The sequence below is a fragment of the Protomyctophum parallelum genome, assembly GCF_964188405.1.
Source record: "Protomyctophum parallelum genome assembly, chromosome: 21".
Classification (NCBI taxonomy): domain Eukaryota; kingdom Metazoa; phylum Chordata; class Actinopteri; order Myctophiformes; family Myctophidae; genus Protomyctophum; species Protomyctophum parallelum.
This window is the reverse complement of record NC_139713.1, coordinates 37839183-37863066: the sequence shown is the minus strand read 5'-3', so window position 1 is coordinate 37863066 and position 23884 is coordinate 37839183. Positions and strand designations below refer to the sequence as shown.

Sequence of the window (23884 nt, the reverse complement as noted above, 5' to 3'; positions counted from 1 at the left end):
CAGAAAGAATTGACAAGTCCTGGTTATATCAGAGTGGTGATTGAGGCTCAGCCTCAAACCATTAGAAATAACTTTGAGGGACATAGACAATATGATTATTAGATATTAAAAGCAGTTTTAAAATGCATGTTATTTGCGCTTTAAAGCAGCTATAAAATTTTATTTTATTTTTTATATTTAATATCATATTGTCCACGTCCCTCAAACTTATTTCTAATGGTTTGAGTCTTGACCATGGACTGAAATCATGTTTGGTTGTTTTGGGGAGGAATTCTCTGCATGTCTGGACTCTGGACTCATAGCAACTACTTGTGTCAAAGCCCGTCGCTCACAAACACAAACAACGTGCGCACATACACACTCCCAATAACTAAGACCCCCCGTAGACTCCTCACAAAGAAGCAACAAAAAAGCCTGAAGGATGCTGAAGTTAAGACTCTCTCCAGACTGAATACTAATGATACACTCAGCAAACGCACGCACGCACGCACGCACGCACGCACGCACGCACGCACGCACGCACACACACACACACACACACACACACACACACACACACACACACACACACACACACACACACACACACACACACACACACACACACACACACACACACACACACACACACACACACACACACACACACACACACACACACACACACACACACACACACACACACACACAGACATATTATGATATTCCTCTTAATTTAATTAATTGCATTTTAATGGTAGAAGGATGAACAGGACTATATCCAGGCATGGCCAGACGAGCGTCATCATGGCACAGCCCAGTCACGTGACCATGACCTTTCCTTCTGTAAGCTTCCTCAGACAAACTGAGATTGACCTTTGGCTCTATATACACCAAACCTCTTAGCCACAAAATAGCTGATCTACAAACTCAGATATGGGACCCACTTGCGATATCCATTCCTCCCATCCCACCAGTGGGCCTCAGACCACAGGTTGAGAACCAGTAGCTTACTCCAATGAACTGGAATGAGGGCCTCGCACGTTTATCACCAGGCTGCCAGCAATTATTGGATTCCCAAGTATCGACCTGCAGCTACACTGCTGCAATATTATACAAGAGACAAACTAGGGCATCAGCAGGAGAGAGAGAGAGAGAGCATGAGCGGACGAACGGAGCACCTCGACTGGACGCACAGCATATACATCAGGGAAATATAACATGCCGAATTGGGCAAAATAGTTTTGCAAGGGACATTTTCTATAAAATGGCAATGTGTTCCTCCCATTTTCCCATGTGCTAACGCAGATACAACGACAGATAAGACAAGACATTAGCCCGACAAAGGTTATGCCAATGGTCCGACACCCACTGCGGTGATGAGTGTGACACATAATGAAGCTTCCCTGTCACTACAGAAAGCGCTGCACGTGTACTACTGATGTGAATGAAGAGGCCTGGCATGACCTCTTAACGCTGACGCGAATAAATGAAGCAGAATAACCCATTCTGACCGGGCACCCATTTTGGTGTTGGCATCATGTCATGGCAGATCTACAAGCTCATATCGCGCCACCGAGTGGCGCGATACGAGCTTGTAGGTCTGCTATTTTTGAAAAAAATCGAGGAACGACTGACATTTTTAGAATCTGATCTCGGGTCAGAATGGGTTAATCAGACCAGTGTGTGTCCAGTGGAAACCTCGTATGAATCTGATCTCAGGTCAGAATGGGATAAAGACGCCCCGGGTGGCGCCGAGGTACATTTCCTACTGCCCACCATGGAGTCTGGGGTTTGAATCGTCCACGTGCCTGGCACTCCAATGAAGACTATTGTACATGTTCACTGGTGGGTAAGCTGGCATGGGGAGGGTGATCATCTCTGCATCGAGTGACTCCGAGTCTTAACAGGTCAGGTCGCCCCGTTCAACAGAGGGAGTGGAACTGAGACGGATAGGGTCACTGTCAGGTGAGTCCATGTGGTTGTCCACAGACTCCACACCCTGCCTCTCTAAAAGACCAACATGTAGGGGTTGGCACTTGGCAGACTGGCAGTGACGGGTGCATGTGTTTGGTCCGACGTACTGACAGTCATGAGTCCGACACCCTACCCAAAACCCAAACCTCACAGGAAGCCACAGGTTGGTTTTAACCTGCCACAGATTAGTTGTAAACTGCCACGCATGTCAGGAGCCACAGGTTAGTCTTAACCTGCCACAGGTTAGTTGTAAACTGCCACGCATGTCAGGAGCCACAGGTTAGTCGTAACCTGCCACAGGTTAGTTGTAAACTGCCACGCATGTCAGGAGCCACAGGTTAGTCTTAACCTGCCACAGGTTAGTTGTAAACTGCCACGCATGTCAGGAGCCACAGGTTAGTTTTAACCTGCCACTGGTTAGTTTTAACCTGCCACGCAAATAAGGAGCCACCGGTTAGTTTTAACCCGCAGCACAGGTTAGCACATGTCAGGAGCGAAATAATGCCTGTCGGACTGTTATATGTGGGATTGTTCACATGGCATCACGACTAAAACAAACCTACATCTGTTTAGACATTTGATTCATCCTGTGCCATGTGGTTTGGAAAGCCTAGAAAAGCTTGATTAGTTGGACCCTTTAGCATTAATTATGGCTGATACAGGTAAAGTAGCATTAGCCTCAATAGCCTATTATAGCATTAGCCCACAGATACCTAGCTCTGCCTAGGCTAGAGCTGTGTTAATCACTTGTCTATTTACAGACAACCCTATTAATTAGCTACTGTAACAGTTGTTTACACTGTTTTGTTAATAAATTCTGGACTGCAAAATAAATAAATAAATAAAAATGTAAGTGACCCTGGCCTGATTATTGAAATGTGTTTCAGTAAAATGTATTTATTTGCCAATATGATCAGTGATTTCAGATCATTATCAATACAATTTTGAACTTTATCATCAAAGGTCAGCCACTTGCTTCAACAGCACATAAAACGAACAGTGGTTTTCAAAGTGTGGTCCGGGGACCCCCAGGGGTACTTGAGGGGGTTTGTTTGTTTGTTGGTCCACTGCCAAATACATGTCTGAGGGTCGCTAGCCGTTGTTATTGTGTTACAATATGAGAATTCAGTACAATCAGGTTCCATATATGGTCATAATATTTCTCCAGACAGACCTACGCAAACAAACAAAAGCTTTATAATAGCATATTATTATGAAATGTGAGAAAACAGGTTCAAACGAAATGTAAACTTAAATACAAACTTGATGTGTGTGAGACACATTACCAACCAAAGAGGTGTTCTATTCGCTCACATACAGAAAGAAAGCTCTGGCTAGCATTCTAACATTCCATGCTGAGGTTGGAATGTGATAAGGAAGGACCTGTTCACTTCAATCTCAGCACAGCCCTGCACCTCCCTCCCTCTTTCTCTCTCTGGCACATGAAACAATGTTTTGACTGAAGGAGCCCTGACATAGAGCGAGGTCAAACTCCCCGCTCACCGCCAGATTAACTCTTGTTCCTGAATTCTCATTCATCAAGCTGCTTTGGGCTTGGACATACAGTACGAACAGTTTGTTTGCTCTCGTTGCTTTAGTGTGGGACCGTTCAAAACGCATCTGTTCTTTCCTAACTTAAACCCTATATACACTTTGTTGACCTCAGTCCCCCAGGTATCTATACTAGAAGCCCTCCACCCCCCCCCCCCCCCCCCCACGTTTGTGAGCTTGTAGATGTGCTATTTTTGGCTGTGATGCATAGGGATGCTAGGGTTCATGTGGTTAAAAACAGTTTGACTGAATAGTCAAATAGATCAGTGGTTCTACTAGTGATATAAGTAAGCCTTGCCGAGCCACGAGGCCCATATAATAGGGCAGGAGCCTATCTCCTGTTTCTGTAGCTTGAGGCAGTTTGATGTACAAGTTCACCACCCCCAATCCAACCCTTGATGCTGAGCTCCAAGCAGGGAGGCATTGGGTGCCATTTTGGTAGTCTTTGGTATGACCCGGCCCGGGGATCAAACCCCCGACCTCCCAGTCTCAGGGCAGACACTCAAACCACAAGGCCACTGAGCTGGTCCTAGGGCCATCACAATTACACATTTAAGTTGACGGTTAATAACAAAACATTGCGATTAACGATTGAATTTTCAGATCATTATTTTAATGATCAATCGATTGTGTTCCACCTGGCCATCAATGGAGAACTTTAAGTTCTTATTTAATGGTATTAGTTTGTTTTTTTTTCTTTTTAAGATATTTTTTTGTGGCTCACGCCTTTTATTGGTTTTTTGAAGGGACAGACAGTAGGCTGACAGGAAACGGGAGAGAGATGGCGGGGAAGACATGCAGTAAAGGCCGTGTCGGGCTGGGGAGTCGAACCCGTGGCACACTGCGACTGGATTACCAGTCGGGTGCCCAGACGGTTACGCCACCGCCTGGGCCATGGTATTACTTTTTAATAACTTTTCAGTTATATTATTATTATTTTTAAATGATTTGGGGGCACACTTCCAATATCTCATGACCCAACCAGGCCCCACAGTTTGAGAATCGCTGAAATAGATCCGTTATTCCCCCCGTAATAATTGCGTGCACCCCCGTATGTGTGTGTTCATTGTGTACTGGTGGCTTCTGGTTCTAAACAGAACAGTGGTGTTAGCAGGTGGATCGTTCTTTACTTTGTGTTTAATGAATGACTTTCTGCAGTAGCCTGTAACAATAGTCAGTGGATGCTGTGGACAATAGTCGGTGGGTGAGATTGTGTAACACTGGGCATCAGATAGCTGGCTTGCATTGTTGTGCTTCCTGCATCCCGCCTGGCTGCTTCCTTTTGTGGACCTGAATGTGGCCATGGGGCCAATCGGATGGATTCTTTGGCGCTAGTATGACATGATCTGGCGACGACCTCCAAAACTACGACTATAGCCCCCATTTTAAGTGCTGTCTAAAGCAGGGGTTCTCAACGCTTTTGGCTGGGGACCCCCAGGAATGCCTTGGCCATGTCTCGCGAAAACACCAAAATACAGCACGGTAAACACCACCACACTATACTGACTGCTGGTATAGTATGGAAGGAAATGATGGCGCTCTGGGACCAGTGCCAACAAAATGCACAAAAAAGGCTGCGAAGAAGACCCTGTGATTTGCCCCCCCCCCCCCCCACCCGTGACCCGGAAGTAGTAACCGGCCATTGTCGTGCCACAGCCGGTCACCTAATCTAGCAATAGAAACGCTAATATGCTAACCGTTTTATTGAGCTCCTAACATCGTCCCTCACCCCACTAAAGATTGCGTGCGTGCGTGTATTGCATAGAGTTTTTGGATTTCGATGACGTCACACCATAGAAGCAGGTTTTGCCTAGCAACGAGAAGCTAAAAGAAGCTAACATACGATAATTATAATGTAGTATTCATTCTGGATTAATAGAAATCAACAAAAGACGAGATTTCTCGTTTTGGCAGAGGCGGGTGTAAGCATTATATCTGAGATATCTCGACATTGGCATATATTCTGGGGGCCGCAGCCCGGGTTCGAACTGGCAACGGTTTTACCATCCAGCCACTCTACCCCTGAGCCACCGCCGCCTCTCTCTCTGCTGTGGGCCTTCATCTCTTCTAAGCTGTCAACCATTCTCATGGGCCAAGCAAAAAATAGCCACAAAAAGTCATTTGCACCTTCCCAGAACCACTTAAAATTCCAGTTATCTCAGACATGTACAGACTTGAAATGGTTTTGTCTGGATAAATCCTTCTCAAAGGCTCAGTCCTGAATGCTGATCAGAAGGGGACTCGGTCCAATGGGGGATTTCACACATCAATCTCGCCAATAATAATCACAGAGCTTGACAGTTCTTTCGACTGATTTTAGCGAAACAATGGGTCATGACAATCGGTCATCACCAACCTATTTACACTTGTGATGTGTAGGTATGTTTAGACCAATGGTTCCCTCTGGTGCTCTATGACTGACCATATAAAATGTTATGAATAATATTTCAGTACTTTGTGCGCACTCATTTCCCAGTAGGCCAGTACGGAGGCACATTTCATAAACAATTATGTCTTAACCCCTTTCAACCTGGTCCCCCCTCCTCCAAACACACATTTACCAAGATATTGAAAATAGCAGATTTACGATCTCACAATGTGCCGTATCGCGACACGTTGTGAACTTGCAGATCTGCTATCTCTGTGATGAAAACAGGTGTGCTTGGACATGTTGAAATCTGGGTCTAGATTGTTATTCCTATGTTATCAGTGAGATGATTATGTGTGTGAGAGTATAGCGCAGAATTGACTACAATAATGTTTAGGACTCATCCAATAACACAGGGCAGAGCAGCACTCACTTCCTGGAAAACAGCCATCAACCGATCAGCCATTCAAAGCCCATTGGCTGCTTAATGTCAACAACACTTCCAGCCCTGATGTGAGACAGAACAGATTTCCTACTAATATCCTCTCTTCCTACCGCACCCCCGACACACATATGCACACACACACACACACACACACACACACACACACACACACACACACACACACACACACACACACACACACACACACACACACACACACACACACACACACACACACACACACACACACACACACACACACACACACACACACGTTGTTTTACTATACTTGTGAGGACATCAACATTTTATGACGCCAATGATATAGATAAAAGCCGTTTTCACCTTTTTCTTTGGCCATTTTTCATCCTGTGCAACACCAGCTCGCAGCTACATCAAAATCTCAGGCACATAGTTCCAATCCCAAAATCTCTAAATGCCTAGTACTAACCCTAACTATAAAATCTGACATTTCTCTTGTGAGAACCAGAGTAATTGTCCTCTCAGGCCCGTTTTTCCACCAAAATAACTTTTGTTCTAGAACTGGTTCCGTTCTTCATTTTTTTATGATGATATATATATCACATCTGCATCTTCCTGAACCTGGATAGTGAACACGCCCACTTTGGTTCCCACTTCAGAGCAAGAAGAAGTATCTCTTGGTTCCAGTTCTGAACCAACGTTTAGGGATCTTAACCAATTAATTCAAAATGTAAAAAATAAAAAGAACGGAACCGGTTCAACCCGGGCCCGGTGGAAAATGGGGACACATTGTCTAATTCTCAAATTCAACTATACTTGTGGGGAAATTTGGCCCTCACAAGAATAGTAATAGTATGCACTCGTTCGCTACACACGCACGCACGCGCACACTCCTTCACCCTATCTGTTTTCCATTACTCCCACATTCACCTCCTTCCCAGAGTGTACACGCTTGCACTTCAGAGTTAAATTAACTTTTAAAGTAAAGTATGTATGTTTACTGTGTTAACTGACATAAAGCAATGTATACGTATTAATTATACAGTTTCAACTGAAAAAAATAAAAAATTAAAAGGAGTCTCACTCTCTTGTAGAATGTTATGTCATACTTTGTGCTGCAATATGCATCTAATGCTGGAAGACTGGAAGTTGTTTGGTTTATTGTAGATGTTTTTCTTGCTTGGTTTGACATCAATTACATAAAACATAGAATTACACATAGAATTAAACATAGAATTACTTTAAAACAGAGTTAAACAGTTACAAATAGAGTGAAATGTTCACCCCAGAATAGGGATGCTAGGGTTCATGTGGTACCGTTAAACATAAATAAAAAAAGAAAAGAAGGCAGGACTTGATACGCTTCGTTGTCATCAAACCACTTTACTGTTCTATAACGGTGTGTGTGTGTGTGTGTGTGTGTGTGTGTGTGTGTGTGTGTGTGTGTGTGTGTGTGTGTGTGTGTGTGTGTGTGTGTGTGTTTTCAAGGAAGAGGTTTAACAGAGGAAGGCATAAATGATAGCATTGTTGATTCTCTGTTCTCATACTCAACTCTCATACCCCCCCCCCCACACACACACACACACACACACACACACACAAAACCTAATGCTGTCTAACCGCTGCGCACACTGGGTCCCATATCCAGTGGGAGGTGGAGGGAAGCACTGACATAGCACCATGTATCTTCATTATTATCTAACCTGCCTCCTGTCTGCTATTCTTGGCCATCTATAAGAAGCAGAGACTTCGAAGCCGGTGGCCGTAATTACTGTACTTCTGGGTTGGTTACTATAGTGTCATTATTGCAATTCAGCAACTGTCTGTCTGGCTGTCCGCAGATAATCGTCGCGCAAACAACTACGCAGATCAGTGTCATATTTATTGGGCAACATTGTAAACTGCCTTCCGCCTTGCATTGCCTCTTGCATTCATGCCTTTCAAGAAAAAATTAGGCCTGTGGGAGATGCTGCAACTATCCCAGAACAACCCATTTCATTTCCCCTCTTTGCAGACTGTGCGTGCGTGTTGCTCATGGGAATACAACATGGACAAAATATGTCTCAGCTCGAGGAGGAATTCTCGATCGCTGTTTGTTGTCAATGCAGCATCAGCTGTGCTAGACGATCTCCAAATGGAACTGAACTAAGCTTTGACATTTGAATTTGAGACTATTTTTGTTACAGCCTTGCCCCTTATCACTAAACTTCTATGCCGCAGGACTCATACAGTACAATATAGCATGGCTACTCGAGCAGAGCAAAAAGGTTCTGAATCTGAAGGACAAATCACCCCGGCAGATGACGGACAGCCACATTCAAATGATGCGTCTCAAAGCTCAAGGCTCAACACTCACAGCAAGAGATGTCTTTCCCCTGAGGCTGTCAGAGCCCTTAACCCGTTTAGGCCTGACGTCGAAATTAAAAAAAAAACCTCTTCTAAATCCTCCAGTTTTCTGAAATAAATATTTTCAAGATTTTTCAAAAATAGCAGACCTACAAGCTCGTAGCGCGCCACTCGGTGGCGCGCTATGAGCTTGTAGATCTGCTATTTTTCAATAGCTAAATTATAACATAGTGTTTAAAACACCAAAAGGGGTTCCCGCCCAACATGGGACGAAAAACAAAAAGCAAATCAAAACGGTGTTTGATCTGCAACAATCCTTCCTGCTCACAACAGAGCATATACGACGTCTTGGGACAAAACCCCCTGCACATATTAGATTGTTATTGTACATTATTGTACTTTGTCGTTGTCTTCATCATACGTGCACTGTACTCTTTATTATTTGCATATTCTATATAAGCATATTCTAAATCAAAGCCTGTGTCTTTCTCTTCCGTGAGGAGGAAGCCCAACAACCCCACGTGGTGAGGCCTTTAGGAGGGCCATTCAAGCCGTTGCCCAGGTGGAGCCTGCAGAACCATTTCGGCTCAAGAATCCACCACAACTGAATGAAGTGCCTGGTGCTGGGAGTCTGGTGCAACACACAGGTCCTGGACCTGGTGAGAGCGGGAGTGGACCTGGTGAGACGTAGGAGGGGCCCGGACAGGAGTCAACCCACAGAGCCTAGTCCTTAACCACCAGATTAATCTACCTCCCAGTCCCGGCAGAGTAGGTCAGGAGCAACGGATTCTGTGGCCCTGGTCTTTCCCAAATGGGACTGATCGAGGATAGCTACTGGGACGTGAGTCGGGACTTGATCACCCCGGCTGGGTCGCCTGGTATGATGTTCGAGAGACCCGAAACCCAGATGACCTTGGGATACATCACTGAGGATACATACGTCCCAGTGATGTTTTTTGCGTTATCCTCCCTTCAGATTCTGTACACAACACATTGCTGCGAAAGGTTTTTAACTTGTTGTTTGCCTTTTCTACAACCCCCAAAAGTTGTACCCTTACTTTATTCTGCAGTTACGCAGACAGACAGACAGACAGACAGATAGACAGATAGACAGATAGACAGATAGATAGATAGATAGATAGATAGATAGATAGATAGATAGATAGATAGATAGATAGATGGAACACAGCCATCCTGACTGTCTTGTCTAGACTATATGGGACATGTTATTTATTAAAATCAGGTTAAGGTCATTTCTTCATGTAGGTTACATTGTTGCTGCAGAGGAGAGAGAGAATGAGAGAAGTCAAGACAGACAGACAGACAGACAGACAGACAGACAGACAGACAGACAGACAGACAGACAGACAGACAGACAGACAGACAGACAGACAGACAGATAGATAGATAGACAGACTAATACTACTGCAGCAGCAGCAGCAGCAGTGTGTTCTACTGACCTCCTTGGTCAACTCTGTCAGAAGAGACTAGGACAGAGCTCCGTTTGACGGACAGCTGACAGCTCACTAATGAGGTCACTAACCACCAGCCCTATTCATTCATTAGCCTAACGACTAACAAGCCTGCGACACTGCGTGTGCATAATTTGCGCATGTATAGCGCCTTGGCTTACAACACAGCAGGTCATCACGCCAATCACGCATGCAAATGGCATTGCGAATGGACTGTGCAGACCTTCCTCTCCTCTGTCTTGGACCAGGCTGTGGTCATTATTATGTAGACTAATAAATAAAACAACAACAATATCTGACACCACATTAACAATAACCTGACGGGCTCAGCAGTGATGATACCCGCTGTAGCAGGCAGCTGTTTATTATAATGACTTCATTGATCTACCTGTGTGAAGACAGCACCCCGACCAACCCTTCCTCCTGGCTGGGACTCGATCCTTCCTGGCTCTGGGACGGACGTGCAGCAACGCAGCAGTAACGTGGCAACCGGCAGGTATTGTCTTTTTTTATTTTTATTAATTAGAATGATTATACCGCAGGATAAAGCGCCGCATGCATGCTGCTCAGGAACAGGAACAGCGGTCGGACGGGCGAGCCTAAAAAAATGCCGTTGGTTGGTTGGTTTGCACTGTCCGCGAGGCGGGCGCGTGAGTTTCGCAGGGCCGTGACGACACAACACTCTTTTTTTGGAGGGGGGGGGGGGGCTGTATTTTTTCCCCCCCGTTTTTTTTAAGCACGAGCTTTTCCAGGTTCCAGTTCCTTCCTCTATTATCTCGCGCGGAACAGAGACGGCCGGGGTCTCTCTCTCTCTCTCTCTCTCTCTCTCTCTTTCCCCCCTCCCTCTCCTCTTTCGAGGCACCGGCACGCGTGCTGAATAATGCAGGGGCTGAGAGGTCCCGTTGTGTTCACTTCTCTGTCCCGTTCCAGAGCAATCAGGAGAGAGCGAGCCGCCCCGCGCAGCGCCAGGCCAAAGCACAATGAGACTCGACCCGTCCGATCAGGTTACCGGCAGCACTGTGTGCTCTATTCAACAATCTGACCCCCCCTGTCTACTCCCCCCCCCCCCCCCCCCCCCGTAACTCCCCCCTTTACAACCAGTGGTGGAGAGAGTAGCACCTTTTCACACAAGTATAGCCTAGCTGGCTGCCTTTTATACCCCACTTAAATTGAACCCTAAAATCTTACTTGACCGGGGGTCTACTCTTCACTGCTATATCTTATTTACCGAAAATCTGAATGTTCCCTTTTCCTTATAACATTGGTTCTCGAAGTGGGGTCCGTGCACCCCCGGAACCCAGGGGTCCATCCATGGGCGGTTTTCCAAGGAAAAGTAGATAGCATCACAATCATTGAAAAAAAAATAGCAGATCTACAAGCTCATCACTTAATTGTAGCTTATTTTTTAAATATTTTGAAAAATCTGTTTTGTACATTGTTTTTCTCCCCCTATTCTTTGGGTCCCTGGCACAGAACCTATTCAGATGAGGGTCCATGACCAAACATATTTCAATTCCTTGGGTTGACACGAAAATGTTTGAGAACTACTGCCCTATATGACATATAAGAGCAGAAGAATAGGGACACAAGGACCAACGTATTTTCACCCTGGTTGCATCAAAGCCAGATGTGATGAGTTGGGACATATTTGAGCGTTGCTGCTGCTGCACACGTATCATATGACGAGACAGAGCTCCCCGCCGAGTTGCACTTTAACGAGCACCGCTTGCCGCTTAGCCTCGGTCCCAGCCTTACTCATCTGCGAAGAGAAAAGCCTGGTCACAACCTAAAGCAGAGAGTGTATCAGCGGAAGTGTCAGGCTGGAGCATCCGTCAGATGTATTTCACCGGATACGATGTTTCTTCGACCAAGAATCACAACTGTGTAATGACATTCGCGTATTTGGAGAACCTCAGTTGACTTCAAACTGTGTATCATAAGGGTGCAATGCTTGGCATGAACTCAGTTGGATTGCCGGTTGTCCAAAGCTGACCGATATGGCCATCCTATGCTAAAATGGCCTAACCCGTGGGTCGGCCACGTAACCGGGTCCGTGGGTGGCTCGGTGGATCGCGCCGCGACCCTTGGGGGGGCCAGAGCCCCCTGTGAAATGCACATATGGACGCAAATTCCCATGTCAAATACTCATACTGTATATGGTGTCAAATGCACATAATGGAGATTTTCAACTTGCACTGATGTCAAACAACTATATCACTATTCACTAGTAGCTTACTTTCGGAAAAGATCTAATTCTATTCATATAAATTCAAATGGGTTTTATTGGCATGAGATAAATATACTTTTCATTGCCAGTCGGAGTGAATTAGCAACAAAAAGTATATACTTTTTGTTGCTACTGTATGCCTACTAGAATAAGGACATGTGTAAACAGAGCTGTCTAACATTATAATATTGAAAACAAATATAGCTAAGTTATCTTGTGTTTTGGGCAAACACAACTCTCTCCAACTCTTTTTCAGCCCACTGTGAGGTCAGTGACGAGCGTCAGCCGTTCAAAGCTGTGCATGGAAGCATTTCTTTTTTTCCCCCCAGAGCGGACAATAATAAACTCAGAACCCTCCAGAACAATTACGTTCCGTGACAAACAGGAGCATATGGTATACCCGCCACCACAATAAAGCAAGCAGCACCGCACCGACAATGAGCAATGTCTGATTAGGAGGAAACGGTGAGACCGAATGGCATTTCAGTCATGTCCCCAACGGATGTTACACAGCCTTTATTCACTAGGACCACACAGCTGATATGTACTGTACAGTAGACCTGCATTAGAGCACGCACACACACACACACACAGCCTACAGTACATGCATTCACTGACACACATGCGCACAAAACCACACACGCACTCACCATGGCAGTGTGTGGATGTTTGACAGGAACGGTAGTTTGATGTCCATTCCCTGTAGTCATGGCAACCCGTGGTGTTTGTCTGTATCCTGTAACAGAAACAGATATCATCATCATTCTCATAATTGTCATGATGGATTCCATTTTGCACTATTATTAGCATCATAATTACTGTCACAATCAAAGCATTCTGATACCCACACACTCACAAACTCTCCCTCTCTCTCAGTGGTTCTCAAACGTTTTCACGTCGAGGTCAAAATTGCTATGTATTTGGCCACCCCCATCTGAATTTGTTTTGTACTAGGGAACAGATATACAACAGTGATGTCTCAAAAATGTTTGTTTTTTTGGGGGGGGAAATAGCAGTTGTGTGCTTGTAGAATGTAGATCGACTCATTTCACACAGCCGATGTATATAATAGGGTTAAAGTAGTCAAAATGATTTGAATGATAAATTAACAATATTTTCTGTGAACCCCATGGAACCCCCTTAAGGACCTGAGATTCTCTGCCAGCTCTCTTTCTTTCTCATTGTCACACTCTCTGTATCTCTCCCCCGGTGTATAGAATAAGGTTAACCCATTCTGACATGAGATCAGATTCTAGAAATGTCTATTACATCCTGACAGTTTCATTATGAATCCATTCTGACCTGAGATCAGATTCTAAAAGTGTCTTCGAGTTAAAAAAAAATAGCAGACCTACAAGCTCGTATCGCGACACTCGGTGGCGCGATATGAGCTTGTAGATCTGCTATTTTTCAATAGCTAAAGCACGACATGATCCTAACACCAAAATGGGTGCCCGGCCAGAATGGGTTAAAGTGGTTAAACAGATATGTTATGCTATATTAGCTGGGGACCCCCAGGGACCTTCTCAAGGACCCCTGGGGGTCCCCGGACCTCTCTTTGACTATATAGAAGTGTCTATTTGTACGTCTCTAAATGTTTTGATGAATTGAACATGGTGGACCCTCTTGTAAACAAGTGTAATGCTTAATTGGGTCGTCCACTCACAGTTAACAGTCTTTGTATTGAGTTTGTGCTTGAAGGGTACCGTAAATTCTGCAAACTGTTAATAAATATTTCAATCAATCAATCAAAAAACTTGGAGGACCACTGATGAAATATTGTCAACCAGCAGCGCACATCATGTTTAGAAGCGGTATATTGCAGTGTGTGTGTGACTTGTGTGTGAATCACAACTGTATGTACTGTACATACAGTACTGTATGTGACCAGCCTTCTATTGTCTGCAGATAAATCAATTAGTGTTTATTAGCCCAGAGAACACGCCCATCCTGTGTACTGTGTGTGCGCATGTGTCCTATGTGTGTGTGTGTGTGTGTGTGTGTGTGTGTGTGCACGCGTGTGTGCGGCCATGCGTGTGTGTGTGTGTGTGTGTGTGCATGCATGGTGTATGTGTTTGGCCTATATGGCTAGTTACAGTAGGTTTTCAGTTATTGGTTGTCATGACATTTCCATTATGATCATTTGTCATCACACAGACACACACACACTTCCTCAGAAGTGTGAGTCAGTTCGCTTAGTTTAGATCACGTGGAACAAAATGACAAGGCTCTGTACACCAGTGGTTCTCAAACTGGGGTGCAACAGGGTTGATAGTTAGAAACCGAATGGAATCTTACCGTTTGATCTATGACTCCATGTACACTCTCAGAGTTATGGGGGTCCGTGACCTTAATGCATACCAAACTGGGGGTCCTTGAAATAAAAACGTTTGAACGGGAACCACTATCTGTCTGTGTCGGTCTGTCTATTCGGCAGCAGTATAGTGCAACCTAAATGAAGAAATGGGCAAATCATGGCTTTTTAGAAAATGTTGCAGAATAGCATGGTCACGCTCATGCATACAGTACAGATACTGTACTGTTCATTGTTGTTTTGTCTCTCTTTTTGAGAAGCATGTCTATATTATGTGTTTTCTTTCAAACTTAACGTCAGTAAATCAAATCATATCAGATCAAAATGACTGTAATCTGATTTGAACAAATAACAGTGGTTTGTCAAATGGCTTTAATTATCTTTAATTATCAGCTCAAATTCAACACATTTGGGCTCATAAGCTGTGTAGAGGTTTTAGTATGTAAATGTATTATTGTGTTCAAATGTAGTGTTTCACCAATTCTAATTTATAAATTATAACGTATAAAAACAAAGGAGTGTTTTATTTTTTAAAGTTTTTATCCCACGATTTTGCAACCCATTTTTTCACCCAGTGTCAATTATCTAATGTAACCCTGGGCGCTACACTTCCTCTGCCAACCTGGGGGGGGGGGGGGGGGGGGCAGTGGACTGACCTCATGTTTCCTTCTATGCATGAGGAGTCCAAGCTGCTTTTCACCTGACAGGGGGGAGTTTCTCCGGGCCGGACGTAGCGTGTGGAAGGAACACGTTATTCTGACCAGTTACTTTCCCCTCCATCAGGCTGGCCAGGGGGAGGTAGTTTAGAGACCAGGATTACTGCATGGTTTTTGGGAGGGTACCTACCCTAAGACCAAAGGAGTGTTGAAGGGTTTACTTTATATTAACACTATTGTTTAGGTGAATAGGTGTGCATTTCATGTTCCTTTTTGAATAATTAGATTGTGATTGACCGGGGGTGTTTTAACTACTTGAACTTGAAGGGTGTACACCAGTATAGTGAGATAGCTAAGCGTGTATTCACAAACTGTATTATTCATGATTCCCATCATTTGTATTCATGTAGGCCTGGGGATGTGTTGTGTATGATTAAATGCCTGCACTTACACACAGTTGGCTTAGGCTATACTGTACATACACAGATTACACACATGGCTGTTCTGTGATGATTAACCTTGTACTATGAACAACTGAGAAATAAATCTTGTTCCACAGCCATATTGACATACTGTAGTTGACAGTTCCAATGAATGATACTAATTAAGGTTCTTCTGGCATGGGATTGGCTAATCTTGGTATACTGAGGATCTTTGATCACTACTTTTTAACCATTCATGCATGTGTGTCTGCTGTCTATTGTCTTAGAAATACTAGACAGGTATGCTTAGTTTTCCTCATTGCTTGCAGACTTCACCATGTGTCGTGCAAAAGTCTACAAGCTCACAGCGCAGCGCTTAATTGGATTTCTGCCTATAAAAACAGGGAAGGCAGGTAATGTCTGTCTGTGGGTTTTATAAATATTTAACCAATGGTCAAAAGTATTAACAAGCATGTGTGACAACATCATTCTACACTTCCATTGAAAGTTATTTTTTTTCTCTGAATGTTTATCCGAAGATTTTGCAACCCTTTTTTTCACCCAGTGTCTATCTAATGTAATCCTGGGCGCTACACTTCCTCTGCCAACCTGGGGGGGGGGCAGCGGACTGACCTCATGCTTGCTTCTATGGATGAGGAGTCCAAGCTGCTTCTTTTCAACTGACGGGAGAGTTTCCCTGGCCGGACGTAGCGTTGGCCGGAAGGAACACGTTATTCCGACCAGTTCCTTTCCCCTCCATCAGTTTAGAGACCAGGATTACTACATGTTTTTGTCCCTATAGGGGACACGGGGAGAACATGCAAACTCCACACAGAAAGGCCCTTTTTCCCAGGTTGGCCAGGGTGTGTAGAGCCCAGGATCACATTAGATGATTGACACAGGGGTGAAAAATGGGTTACAAAATCGTGGGATAAAAATATATATTTAAAAAAAGAAAGGCCCTTTCGCCAACCCCACCTCGTGTATGGGCACGGAGGAGGAGAGAACACGCCCCCAGCGGGAATCGATCCCAGGACCTTCTAGCTGTGAGGTGACAGCACTATCGGACTGTGCCACCGTTCCCCCGGTCAAGTTCAACTTGAGTATAGCCCACAGTAATGATCTGTTGTTACTGTTGTGTGTTTTGTTTTCTTTATCAGTTAAATTAAATTGGCTATTTTGTCAAAATGTATGAATTCTCTATTTTGAAATCTGTGGACCACTTGAGATGAGATCTCAAGGGGTTATTCCCAATAAAGAATTTAAAATATAATTATGATAATGACTATACTACTACTAATAATGATAGGCCTACACGTATGTACCGGTATATGGATGTCGTCGTAGCGGCTCATTTTGTGTAGAAATGCGTCAGGTTCTTTCTCCTATAGACCGATTCACAGAGGGGTGCCCTGGGCGCGGCCATTACTGAGGTGTAATCCATGGAGCAGGTGCTCCGTAGGCCAGGTGTAGCTAATCAGTGCTGCTGCACTCAATGGTACACCTCAGTAATGGCCGCACCCAGGAAACCCTCTGTGAATCGGTCTATAGACTGTGGAACCATTGGCACACTTGCCTGCATGTTCAAAACTGAACATGGTGGAACGCTTTTTATTGTATATTTCTTTCTCTATTATTTTATTTATTTATGATGTGTTTTCCCCTGAGTCTGAAATAAAGATTGAATTGAATTGAATTGCTACTTTCAATGTGCACTACCATTATGTGACACATTGGGAGCTTGTAGAGCTGCTACTTTCAATGTGCAACACCATTACTAACGCATAGAATATGCACATCACTTAGTTGAGGTGCTGGGTTGGAAAGTGACATAAGAAAAAATATAAACCCGAACACTGCTCTGCTCCAATGTAATTTATAGCCAAGGCTCTTCATTAGGTTGAACCCAAATTACATTGGGGCAGATGAGTGTGCAGGTTTAATCTTTTTCTTACAACACATGGCATACAAAATGAGTGGTTAAATAAATGACAGAGTTTGTTCTTCACCATTCGTCTGTTAAAACTATGGATAATGCAAATGATGTTAATGGTGATGATAAATTAACATTCCTGATCCAGTTGCTATTCTCAGAATGTCAGTGGATTAAACCTCCTGGCTGGAACTCCCTGTAGAGAAGGTGAGACCGGAGGCCTGAAGGGAAGGTTCTCGGCAGTGTCTTGTTAGTGGCAGAGGGTCAGGAATGGATGCAATGAGACGAGCCGTGTGGGATTCACCGCCAAGCAGCCAATCGAGAAGTAGGGGAATGTTAGGGAGGACAGAGAGAAAGAATCACAAGCAAGAGACGGCCAGCAGGGGGCACTGTCGAAACTCAGCTTTATTGACCAGAGAGAGAGAGAGAGAGGGAGCGTGTGACAGGTGAGTTTGAAAGTACAGTCTGTGAGTTATCATTCATAATCATAAAAAGGTAGAGAGAGAACACCGCGAGTTGTTGAACAATAGAAAATGGCTCTGTTTTTTTGTTTTTTTTTGTTTTAATCATCCATAGAGCTGGGAGGGTAGGCAGGCAGAAAGGAGAGAGAGAGAGAGAGAGACACCTAGAGCCTCAGAAGGACAGGCATGGCAGTGGGGCTGTTAACAATGGTCAACAAGTCTGTCGCCTACAGCTCCTTGTGTTGAAACGTACAAAATAAAACACACGTACACGCATAGCCTTGAAGGGCCACTTCACCCCTTTTGCAACCAGATCTTATTTTAATGATGTTCGGGAGACAAGAAACACTTTCCTGGGATTTTTTAAATGAGTTTAATATGTGTTTTTAGATATTTTTAGTATTTCAAAGTGCCAGTGATGATATGTCATGGACACTGGTCTCACTTCCTTCCTAGACTACATGTTGTCTCAGTAAGACAGCCCCCCCCCCCCCCCCCCCTCTCTCCACAAGGTGGGATGAGTGCAGCAATATCCAGCAAAGCATTAGTAATCCAGCAGTGTGACAGTGTCCATGACATCACAGACACTTTGACCCAGGAAAGTGTTTCTTGTCTCCCAAACATCGTTAAAATAAGATGTGGTTGCAAAAGGGGCGAAGTGGCCCCTTGAACAGGGAAACAGGTACAGTACATGACACCCCATCTGCTGCTGTCTGAGCCTGGGGCTGAGGCCGTCATTATGACTGTCTGTGTTGTATTGTATTGTAGTGGTTCCCAAACCTTTTTTTTTCTTCTTTTTTCTTTCAAGGACCCCCACAACTCTGAGAGTGTACAGATGGAACCAAATGTACCCATACTGTCCATTTGGTTCCATCTGTACACTCTCAGAGTTACAGACCTGTGAAGGGTCCATTTGGAATGCCCTCGAGGGTCCCTGGAGCCCCCTCGGGGAACCACTGTTGCATTTGCACCTCAGTGTGCAGTTACAGTTTTTAGGCTGCGTGTCGGAAAGTTGTGCTTTGCCACACATGAACACTACACTACCCATGATGCACATCCCCATGCTACCTGATCAATCATCTAAACCAATAATCATGCAAATGATTCATCCGGGCAGTCATTGAGGAGAACAAGAAGCTGCATTCAATTTGAAGATTCTGCTGCGTTTTTTTTTAACACAATAAAAAGGTCCACGTTTGTCTATACTCTCCCCCTCTTTGCAACGTTTTATAAAATCTTCATTATTGTATCCTCTGGCTTCTGTTTTGTAAATCTTCATTGTGATAGTCTCTCTCTCTTTAATTATAATCTTTTCATTCTTCATTGTGATATTTCTTTATGGCTCCTCAGTTTACAGACATTAGTGTTCAAAGATGATGGTGGTGGTGGGGGGGGGGGGGTAACGGAGAGGAGGAAAGGGTTAATGGTGAGATTTCACACGGCAAAGCGTTGACGTTAGCCAATGAAAAATAGTCCCAGTCATACAGTTATCATATATGGCATCAGAATGACATCATAACAATGTCTAATAATGTCCATAATATAATTTCTACTTTGCTATAATATAGATGTGGAAAATAAAATCATTACTAAATAGAATATAGTGTATTTACATTCATTATCCATCTATACAGGACCCCTAGACCCCTGGCCCCCTATTGGCCAATAAAGTAAGGCCAATCACATTAAAGCGTGTACAGCTTGTGGCCAGTCTACAACTCTTAAACTGACCAATCCAAGAGGTGCGATTGTGTCGCTGTGCAGAAACCCATATTAGGAAATATGTATGCTACATATGGGGTCGGTTGGTTTTTACCACAATTCCTTGTTCTTGGAATTGTATTTGTAGGTATTATTTTTTTTTTGTTCTTTATTTTGTGTTTTAAAGGATTTTTGCTGCCTTTGTGGTTCGACCATCTTCTCAGCTGCAGTCAATGTGACATATTGACGAGGCAAGTCATCGACTAGAAACAACGGCTAAAGTGTCTACACGTCGTCTCGTATCCATCGTCATGCAACATGGATACAGGTGTCAGAATATGAACACATGATTTGATGCTGGTAATCCAGACCTCATGACTCGTAGCACTGCGTGTCACTAGCATGTAAACCAGGGGGCGTGGCCCGTAACCATAGCCACAGCTGGCAGTGTTTCTGTCTCTTTGATTGGATGAAAGGCCGTTCACACCAAGCGCGATAACTACTGTATGACTATAGCGATAATTAATGCGAGCGCCCACACCGATGAACGATAATGTTCTGTAAACGTGCTGTGCAGCGGGAGAGAGGTAGAGAGATATCCCCGCTTCTGTGGTGCTGAAAAACGCAGGCAATAGGATCTATGGATGATCTATCTCTGATTATTAATTACAAGGAGGCGAGATAGTAGTAGTAGCCTACCTGCGGTAATGGCATGTGTAGCCTTATCTCCGTAATTAACACAGCTTTCATAGGGTGAGTGAGATCACTTGCATCCCAGATGTCCTTCCGATGGATTTTGATGGGCTGTCAAGGTTTATATCATTCATAGAAAATGCTCGGAAAGTGGTCCAAACTATATTGTTTACGACCACTTCGGTTAGAATGATTTATTTTTAAAAAACTACATAGTTATCGTGCTTGGTGTGCACGGCACTTAAGAGTTTTAATGACGTTTATTCAAAAGACTATGGCCAGTTTCACAAATGCGGATTAAGTCGATTCCTTCCACTGAAACTTCCTTCCAATATGGATTAACAGATCTCTGCTGGTCCTAGACCAGCCATAACCCTAATGCGTCGTCGGTATCAATCCAGGCTTTGTTCTCTGCTGGTCCTAGACCAGCCATAACCCTAATGCGTCGTCGGTATCAATCCAAGGCTTTGTTTTTTCACAGTTTCCAATGTGGACGTACTAATGCTGCCGTTAGCTTCCCGTGGTTCCTATATGGTCTCTAAAACAGCTGGGCAGATTCTCATTGGTTGTTCGAGGTTTTTCTGTAAAGATCTCGTTGGCTGCTGAGTTAGGAAGTGTAACTATAATAGAAGGAAGTGACCTCAGCAGTGGAACAGCTGGAGCCGATAGACAGAATATACACCAGAAAGAGAGAGAGAGAGAGAGAGAGAGAGAGAGAGAGAGATGAACAAAGAGAAGTTCTATTACTGCTAAGTAGTGTGAAAAAAGTCTCCTATGGCAACTGATGTGTCATTCGTTCAAAAGCCTGTTCATTCAATTTAAAAAAAGAAAGATTATTCAAATGAACAGAGAAAAGAAAGAAACCTTAAAAACATCCAGAACACCATTTCAAACTGAAATAAGTACATCTAATAATAATAATAATAATAATAACAATCCTAATCATCTCTATTCAATTTTGACTATTGATGTGGAAGAATTAATAGGCACATAAAGAAAACAAGGCCTCTCCACCCTGGCAACAGAGTCCATGTGACTGGGTGGTGTGTGTGTATGTGTGTGTGTGTGTGTGTGTGTGTGTGTGTGTGTGTGTGTGTGTGTGTGTGTGTGTGTGTGTGTGTGTGTGTGTGTGTGCGGGCGGGCGCGCGCGCGCGGGCGGGCGTGTGTGTCCTTGTGAGTATCTGTGCGTGTATCTGTGTGTGTGTGCGTGTTAAGAGATGATGCAGTCGGAGGCATATGGATAATATAAAGTTCTAATTTTTTCTGCCCTGGGCTACTCAATAACATGAGTATGGTGTTAATTTAACTCAACACACTTGCAGCGTTAAATTAACAGTGACAACTTTAAGTGATTTAATGCTGATTGTCCTTACAGTCATACTGTGTACCTACGTATAACTCCTACTTGTAGGTTACTTAGTGATTGATGGTCTTTAATACAGCTGCTTATATAATACTCTGGTTACACAATAAAGTCCTCAGTGTTAATTTGACTGTGAGGCACTCACTCGTGATGCCTCCATTTTGAGCCAGAGACGAAAGGAGAGGAGAGACAAGAGTAATGTTGATATTACTCTGTGTTGTGTGAGTGAGTGTGAGTGTGTGTGTGTGTGTGGCGTGCATGCGTGTGTGTGTGTGTGTGTGTGTGTGTGTGTGTGTGTGTGTGCGCCAGCCAATCAAGTCCAGGAAGAAGAGCGTGAGGATGAGGAGAAGGAGGATGAGGAGAAGGAGGAGGAAGAGGGAAGGTGGGGGGTGCTTCTGTTAGTAACCATCCAGAAAGAGTAGGATAAGAGAGGAAGAGGTGGTTGGTGGGTAAGAAGGTTGAGTCACATGAGGACGCAGCACTGACAGCGTTTCCTCTTGTCTATACCTGTCGCGGCGGTGAGGCCAGGCGGGAGGAGGGCCGGGTGGTTGGCGGCCGGGTTGTCGGAGGGGATGGCGGGGGGCGAGGAGCCGCTGTCGGGCTCGCGCGCGTCCGACGACAGTTCCGTGCTGACGGCGTCCGACGTGGCCGGCCGCCCGGACACCAGGTCGGCCGCCGTGCCGTCGACGAGCGACTGGTCGGTGACCGTCTTCTCCCGCAGCGACTTCTCGTCGTCGTCGTCGATCAGGACCACCTCGGCCTTCACGGCGCCGTCGAAGCCCAGCAGCCGCCGGCTCTCGCTGGTGTCCTCCACGTCCTGGTAGCCCAGGAACACCATGGTGACCGGGCGCTCGGCGCTGGCCTGGGGCGGGCCGGCCAGCTCGGGGCCCGGCGCGGCGGCGGCGGCGCGGGGCTGGCTGGTGACGGGGGCAGAGGACGGGGGCATCATGCCCAGCTGGGGGTCCCTCTGGACGCTCACCGGCGGGGCGGGCGGGCTGTGCGGCACAGACGGCGGGGCGCAGGAGGGCGGGGAGAGGTCGTCGATGTCCAGCGGCGACACGTAGGGCTTCTGGGGCGGGGCGCTCGTCACCGTGACCTGGCTCCTCCCACCACCACCACCGACGGGGTTGGCCGCCCGCTGGATCAGCTGGTCCACCTGGGCGGAGCTCCAGCCGTTCTCCGTGGCGGCGGCGGTGGCCACGGTGCCCGAGGCGCTGACCTCGTACACCACCTTCTTGCCGTCGTCGTAGACCTTGACGCCGCGCGTGGCGGCGTCCAGCGGGTCCACGCGGCCGGCCGACAGGACGCGCTGCTCTCCCGTCCGCGGGTCCCGCTGCACGTTGATCTCCATCGCAAACATCGCTGTTACGGGGTGGGGGGGGGGGGGGCGGGTGAAGGGAGGTGTGTCAGGAGGAGGTACAGGGTTCAGGAAGGAGAAGCAGAGGGAAGGGAGTGAGGGCGAGGGACACAGCACACGTCACATGCACAAAACGGTGATTCTCAAACGTTACATTTTTTTGATACCTCCTTTTTTTCCATCTCATCAATTTACGGTATAAAAATCTTCCGTGTTATATATCTGAGAGTTACAGTCAGACCCATACATACAAGGGTCCTCCTGCCTTTCGGGAAACGGTGATATAATTATTTATCCAGAATCATTAGCAGAATCATTTCCGTTAAAAAGGAATATCTGTTCACCTTCAGCCAGTGGTACTTTGTGCACAATGTTCCGATAAGATCCAAGTCAGACATTCCACTAAAACAAAATCAGTTGAATCCATTATATTATATATCAGAATATTTATCCCATTTATTTTAACCGATTAATTTAGATAAGACTGCAATGAATGAAACTTCTGAGGAGGAGGAAGAAGAGTTATGAATCACAGAAGGGCACAATGTTGTTACATCAGACTGTAGCAAACAAGACAACATATGATTTTATTTTAAACATGAACACTCACACACAAAACAAGGAATAAACCATTTAG

At 45.1% G+C, this 23884-nt stretch overlaps 1 protein-coding gene across 1 annotated transcript in view; it reads right to left on the bottom strand.

The window, feature by feature from the left end:
- The window catches only part of palm2akap2 (PALM2 and AKAP2 fusion), a 121929-nt gene that overhangs the window by 34297 nt on the left and 63748 nt on the right, over window positions 1–23884 (bottom strand). Inside the window, exons 7-8 of the mRNA XM_083793638.1 lie at window positions 22398–23252; window positions 12998–13083 (exon numbers count right to left, since the gene is read on the bottom strand). Coding sequence (XP_083649764.1) covers window positions 12998–13083; window positions 22398–23252 — 941 coding nt within the window. The remainder of the gene's footprint in view (window positions 1–12997; window positions 13084–22397; window positions 23253–23884) is intronic.